The sequence below is a fragment of the Phytophthora infestans genome, genomic scaffold (genome assembly GCF_000142945.1).
Source record: "Phytophthora infestans T30-4 supercont1.6 genomic scaffold, whole genome shotgun sequence".
Lineage (NCBI taxonomy): Eukaryota > Oomycota > Peronosporomycetes > Peronosporales > Peronosporaceae > Phytophthora > Phytophthora infestans.
This window is the reverse complement of record NW_003303753.1, coordinates 3,020,803-3,027,712: the sequence shown is the minus strand read 5'-3', so window position 1 is coordinate 3,027,712 and position 6,910 is coordinate 3,020,803. Positions and strand designations below refer to the sequence as shown.

Here is a 6,910-nt window from a genome sequence, read left to right as displayed (position 1 = left end):
CATTAGAGATGTACCATCACATTGACACGGGGGACTCTGCTCCGATTATGCTGAAGAGAAGGCGTCAGGCGCAAACGGAAGACGCGGTTGTAGAAGAAAACGTGGATAAAATGCTGGGTGCAGGTGTTATTGAAGAAGGGAACGGTGCTTGGGGGTTTCCAGTGGTACTCGTCCGGAAGAAAGATGGCGAAGTGAGGTTCTGTGTGGATTACCGGGCTCTCAATAGGGTCACTAAGAAAGACGTGTACCCTCTTCCAAGAATCGACGAAACGTTAGAAGCCTTGGGTGGTGCATTACTCTTCACTACTCTTGACCTGCGAGCTGGGTATTGGCAGATCTTAGTTGCGCCGGAGGATCGTGACAAAACGGCTTTCACGACTAAGAGAGGACTGTATAGGTTTGTTCGTATGCCATTTGGCTTAACGAATGCTCCTTCAACATTTCAGCGAATGATGAACGGTGTTCTGCGTGGGTTGACGTGGCTAACATGTTTAGTTTACTTGGACGACATAGTGGTTTTCACACGTGGAGGGATAGAGCAACATGTGCTGGAGTTGGCATGTGTCTTCGAGCGATTGTCAGCTGCGGGATTGACGCTCAAACTAAAGAAGTGCAAGTTTGCGGCCAAAACGATGGAATATTTGGGCCATCAGCTGAGTTGTGACGGGGTACGACCATTACCGAGGCTAGTGACGGCTGTACAAGAGTTTCCTACACCTACAGATACAGTGGAGGCGAAGCGATTTGTCCACTTAGCGGGATACTACAGGAGGTTTGTGCAAGGGTTTGGGACTCTCATGGCCCCAATCACTAAGTTGCTGAGAAAGAATGTGGAATGGGAATGGGGTGACGCACAGGAATCAGCGTTCGGGAGAGTTAAGGAGATGCTTACGACAAGGCCCTTGCTCCTATATCCTGACTTCAGTCAACCATTCAGAGTAACAACAGATGCAAGCCAAACGGGACTTGGCGCGTGTCTTATGCAAGACCGAGGAGACGGCTGGCAGCCGGTTGCGTATGCAAGCAAGGTGAACAATGTAGCGGAAAGCAAGTATGGTATCACGGAACTGGAGTGCTTAGCGGTGGTATGGGCGATAAGACTGTTCCGACCTTATCTCTACGGAAGACGGTTTACAATTATCACAGATCATTCAGCTTTGAAATGGCTGATGACCAGTCCAAATCTGACCGGCAAGTTACATCGTTGGGCACTCACTCTACAAGAATTCGACTTTGAAGTTCAGTACCGACCTGGCAGCACGAATGTGGTGGCTGACGCGCTTTCGAGAGCGCCTGTGGCTGAAAGGGTGCTAGCGGCGGTAGGAAGAAGACGACGATCGCGGCGACGTGCAGAGGCACACATGACAGATGCGGCAAGGCATCGACCAGTCAGAGCAGCAGAGGAAGTTCAAGCGGATGAAGCGCCGTTAGAATCAGCAGGGGTGGCAGATGCCACAACGATCTCAAATATCGTGTTTTTGCCAGTTGCAGAAGAGCAGAAGGATAAGACGGACAATGACGACGGCGGGAACGACGAAGTCGAAGTGACGACCTCAGCATACGGCAATACGAAGAAAGCGGCAAATGTGAGCCAAGTCGCTACGGAGACGAGCAGTGTAGTGTCAGGAGCTGATGTCGACAAGAAGAACGGAACGAGCAGTGTAAGGGCGACTTACGGTGCTAGCATGATGTCTACGGGCGGTACGTCGATACGAGCGACACCGACTGCCGTGCCGCAGAGTACAGAGACGAATACGATGGGGCCAGTGACCCGTGCAGCAGCACGACGAGCTGAGGAAGCTAGACGCCAAAGTGATGCCAATGATGTGGCGGACGCTGTGGAAGCGAGTGACACGGCGGGTATTGCGCAGGACGCAACAGCAGATGAAGCGCAACGAATTATAATGAGGGCCACGGATGGAGAAGGCAACAATGGTGACGGTGAAATTGCGGGAACCGAAATCAACGATGGTGCTGCGCAGGAGTTACCAGTAACTGGAACAGTGAGTGAACCTGAGGCAGTAAGGACGCGAAGGAGAGAGCCAACGAAAGAACGGAGAGTTGAGAACAGTAGTGAACGACCGGTACGCGAATCACCATTAAATACCAGGAAGACCAAGGAGAAGACGACAGCAGTATCTGCTGGAGATGGGGAAAGAAGAAGAGAGGAGGTGCAACAAACAGGATCCATGCGTGGTAGTAACGGAAAGCAGACAGTCGCAGCAAAACCTGTACAAACAACGAGCGAAGAGCGAAGAATAAAGCTACGAAGTACAAGTACGCGGAAGGCTACGGGCGCGCAGACACTGCAACTAACCGATACGGAGATCATGGAGTCGCAGAAAAGAAGCAAACTGATCCGAAGACTGCTGAATACGGGTGAGCATCGCGGCATGAAGGTGGAGACAAGGTTCGGATTGGTAGTGATCAACACAGCGAGGGGTCGACGTGTAATCATGCCTCCAGATCTCTGGGCAATTGTATTTAAGGAGAGTCACGACTCAGTATGGGCTGGACATCTTAGAGCAACACATACTTACGCAAGAATTGCAGAGGTGTATTGGTGGCCTGACTTAATGCGAGAGGTACAAAAGTGGGTGAGAAGCTGTCAAGAATGCGGCAGTAGGAAAGCACGACCAAGTGAGGTAATACCGCCTCTCAGAAGTATCAACGGAGGTGATGTTGGAGATCGATGGGCGCTAGATGTAGCAGGTCCACTACCCACGACTGATGGAGGGCACCGTTATGTCATAGCCGCAGTCGAGTATGTGACGCGGTACGCAGTGGCAGCTACAGTGAAGCAACACACGGCAGAAAATGTGGCCAAGTTTATTATGCAGCAAGTAGTACCCAAGTTTGGACCATTTCGTGAGCTGTTGACAGATGGAGCTCCAGAGCTAGCAGGCTTGGTGATTGAGCAGTTGATAGAACTTCTACAAGCGCAACAGATCAACCCCGTGCCGTACAGACCACAGATGGTTGGATTAGTGAAGAGATTTCATCGCACGTGGAAAGACGGAGTCGCTACATACCTGAACAGTGAAGACCAACGTGACTGGGACACCTGGGTCGACTTCATGACGTACGCATATAACTCTGCACAACACACGACAGTCAAACTGTCACCGAACGAGTAAATGATGGGTAGAAGACTTCGCAGTCCGAACGAATTACTACGCAGCACGGACGTACGGGAAGCAGGAGAGCTTACAGCGTATCACAGGAAGCTGTTGGCAGCGATGAAACACAGTAGTGAGTGTGCTGAGCGGGCAAGAACGAAGGAGCAACAACGGCAGGCAAAATACTACAATAGGAAAACTCGAACGAAACGGACGATAAAACCAGGAGACCGGGTTTGGATGTTTCGGCCTCCACGAGGACCAAAAGCGTCTAAATTGGTACAATAATGGATAGGGCCAATGCGAGTTATTGAGTCGGCAGGATACGACAATTTCCTGATCGAAAGAGAAGACACAGAGGAGGAAAAAGAGCGGTACATTGCTCACGTATCGATCCTAGTGACCTATCACTTTCCTACAACACTACTTAGACGAGTGGCTGAGGATATTGAAGACCAACTAGCAGACGAGGATGACGAGAAGCAAGGGGGAGATGCAGCGGCGGCAGCGAAAGCTGTACGAGCAGCGCCAGCATCCGGACAAGCAGGCGTTGCAGTATCAAGTAAGAAAAGAGACCGAAGCGCAGTGGATGACGAAGCGCCAGAAGAGCAGTCGAGTGGCGTCTTGGTGGAGTTACGACGTAGAAGGAGAAGGAACAGAGCTGCACAGTACGTCCTTGAGTACGAGTTGCGACCAGCACGATCGGCAGATGGGCTTAATGAACGACGAGAAGTTGATGCCGGACCAAGATGGGTATCCCTTCAGCGGTACGAAGAGTTGTTTAGTCGCGACAGAGTCGTGGAAGACTCTGTGGTTGGGGAAGACGTGTAATAGGGCATTGACGGTGGTTGCCGAGGAGTCAAGCAGTAGAGAGCACGTGGGAGGTATTGGGTACGTCAGTGAAGTGAGCGGTTACATGGCGTCAGTTGGTGTGGCGAGCGGAGACCGCACAAATGCGATCTTGTATCCAGAAGCGACGCGTGAGAGTTGCGAGCCAATCAGGAGTGACCAAAGATCGCAACACGAACCCAACGTGCAGAGGAAAAGCGACGAGAAGACGGAGAGCGGTGAGACTTCGAGATTTGCGCAGGAGAGCAGTAGCAGATTGAATCTCACTTCGAGATTTGCGCGGTCGAGCACAGAGGCGAAGTAACTGCGAGTACGGAGAAGTGCGAGGTAGTGAGTAGGGTGCACGAAGCGGTCAGAGGACCAACACGAGAAGAGAGAAGGAGAAGAGAGAGAAGAGGTGCGATTGGACGGACGATCAGTCGTCAGTGCATTGGTGGACGCGTGGGGCAACGACAGCGACGGGCGACGAGACCAGGAGGAGAGGACCCTCCGAGTTACTGTGTGGCTGCGAGCCGTAGGGTAGGCGCCAGAGGCGTAATCCAAGTGGCTTTAGTAAGCGAGGTTTAGTGGGACCCGAATCGTCGGTGCTTTGCGTGGACAGAGTTGTGCTGGGGGTGGATTAGAAGGACAGGAGCACGGAGAGTGGGCGCTCGATAAGTTACGGACGCGTGGCGAGTCGGAAGCGTAAGAGTGAGACTGAGTAGCGGTGTATTCCGGGAAAGAAGGCCCAGAGAAGAACCGTGGCAATAGGTCGAGAGTTAAGAGGGTGAGTCAGGTGAGTGATAGCACGCCACCGAGAGCGAGTTCGCGGCTGCTAGTCACAACAGGCCAGAGTCACAAGAGTTGAGGAGAGAAGTAAATAAAATAGGGACGAGAGTCCCGGCACCTTTACGAGGGGCCTACAGAGTGTGTGAGTTGCATTGAGACGGGCTACCCAACAAACCGAACTACTGGTAGTCCACCGCAGGAAGCACAGACAATATACGATCCGCCAGCAACGGGGCGTAAGCGGGTTGTCACAATTGAGTAAGACGGGTACTCTTGATCGATACCGGTATCATTTTGGAGCCATGCTGAAGTATCGATAGTCGTCCCGAAAGACGAAGACACACTTCAGTCCCTTAAGTCCGAATTGTTACAGTACTATCGATCGATACCGATACTTTTTTGGAGCCTACTTGAAACCGGTTTTCGAACCGAGATTTCAACCTCAGTTGAGGTTATTTTTGCCATCATTCCAAATAAAACCCTGAAAGTGAGGTGACAGAGGATTTCTTCAGTCACAAAACAAAAGGAAAGATGGTGAAGCTTTTCTGTGCGTTGGCTGGAGCGGCAGGAAGCGCGTTCTCTGTGCGGGTTGATGAGAGCGACACGGTTGATGACTTACGGAACATGATCCGAGACCACCCACAGTTTGGCCACCCCAACAGCAAGCTTCAGCTGTTCTTGGCCAAGAAAGGCGGCGCGTGGCTGAATAGTGATGGCGCTGCGGCTGTGACGCTCGATGAACATGGAAACCCTCAAGGCTTCGATAAGATGGATCCATCGTTATGGATCAAGAACGACCGATACTTTGGAGAGAAGTTTCAGCCGAACGAAGGGCAAATCCACGTGCTGGCTGTGGTTCCGACTGAAGCGGCGGTGGTGCCAGCGTTATCGCAGCAGTCGTTCTTTTGGAAGGAGCCAAAGTCGTTGGTGGCAACGACTGGTGCGAATTGGGATTTCCAGAATTCATTGGATCTCGGCAACCTAGCATCCGCCATAGGCTGTCATTATGAAGCTTGGAGAGATGGAAAGACGGACAAGCGAACTCATCCGCTATTCGTGTGCTTAGATGGCCCCGGCACTGTAAAGTCGAGATTGCTTGACGAATTTCCGAAAATCTTGCAGCAGCGAATCTTTCGTGATGAGACACAAGGCGATCCAGCGATGAAGCAGCTCTTGCAGACAGCCTACAATTTCAAGATTACGTTTGAAAATGGAACAACCGACAACTATGGCATATCCGATCCGAGAAAAATGATTGGAACTCGAATGCTATACCAGCTGCAGGAGTCGGATTGGACGATGTTTAATGCGAACCCAGTTAATCAGGTGTTTTCTGCAGAAGTACTGACGAAATTGTCGGCAATCACCGAAACGGATTCGAACCGAATGTGCGTGATTCTCTGTGTCGATAGCTTGCAAAAGCTTCAGCATGAACCAGGAAGCAAGCATTCAGAGTTTTATACGGCGTTTGCGTCGCTGTGTGACCTCGTCAATGCCTCCAAGTGCTGGCTGATTGTGATCTGCGCGGCGACTATTTCCCAGCCAGTGGATGAATTTCTGGCCGCTTCGCCACAATGGAGAGAGATGCTGCAGACGACATCATTGAAGCGCCCGAAGATCGATGGAAGAGACGTATTTGATACATTCGACTATGGCAATGGAGCTTTGACGCAGCTATTGGTGGATGACATGGGCGGGCATGGCAGAGCATTGGAAGAATTGTTCAACGTGATGCTGCAAAATCAGGGGCAAGCTTTTGAATTCATTCCGGTGATGCACAATGTGCTGGCTGCCATTCGACAAGCGTACCCTGCGATTGTTGCCCCGATGCAGAGTATGAAGCAAGCATTTCTTGCGGTGATTTCTCGTCGGAGGGTCGATGGAAATTCGCTTTTCGGAAATCTAACGCTTGATCAAGTTATCTCGTGCGGGTTGATCCGACTCGATGGAACCCAACTCCAATGCCCGTTCATTCTCTATATGCTGCTGGAAACACATGATATTCCATGGAGCAAACATGCTACTTACGCACCGGCAGAACGGTTGGAAGACTTGAAACCTTGGCAACTTTGGGAGCATTTTAACTGCAAGCTCCGAGTGTTGAAATCGCAAGCTTTCGCCCAGGAGGAGCCTGTGCTGTGGACGGATATACATCATGGGGCACGGTTGGCGAT

The 6,910-nt window shown here is 51.3% G+C and overlaps 2 protein-coding genes across 2 annotated transcripts; both read left to right on the top strand.

Annotated features, from left to right (window-relative positions):
- Nucleotides 1–3,591: 3,591 nt before the first annotated feature.
- PITG_04800 (uncharacterized protein) lies at nt 3,592–4,791 on the top strand (the record flags this gene model as incomplete). Its single annotated transcript, XM_002905467.1, has 1 exon — nt 3,592–4,791. One exon carries the CDS (start codon nt 3,592–3,594, stop codon nt 4,270–4,272), a length of 681 nt encoding a protein of 226 aa, XP_002905513.1.
- A 476-nt stretch (nt 4,792–5,267) lies between these two features.
- On the top strand, nt 5,268–6,910 carry PITG_04799 (Crinkler (CRN) family protein; the record flags this gene model as incomplete). The annotated part of the gene is made up of 1 exon (XM_002905466.1): nt 5,268–6,910. A coding segment is annotated over one exon (1,643 nt), but the record flags the coding sequence as incomplete, so codon positions are not given.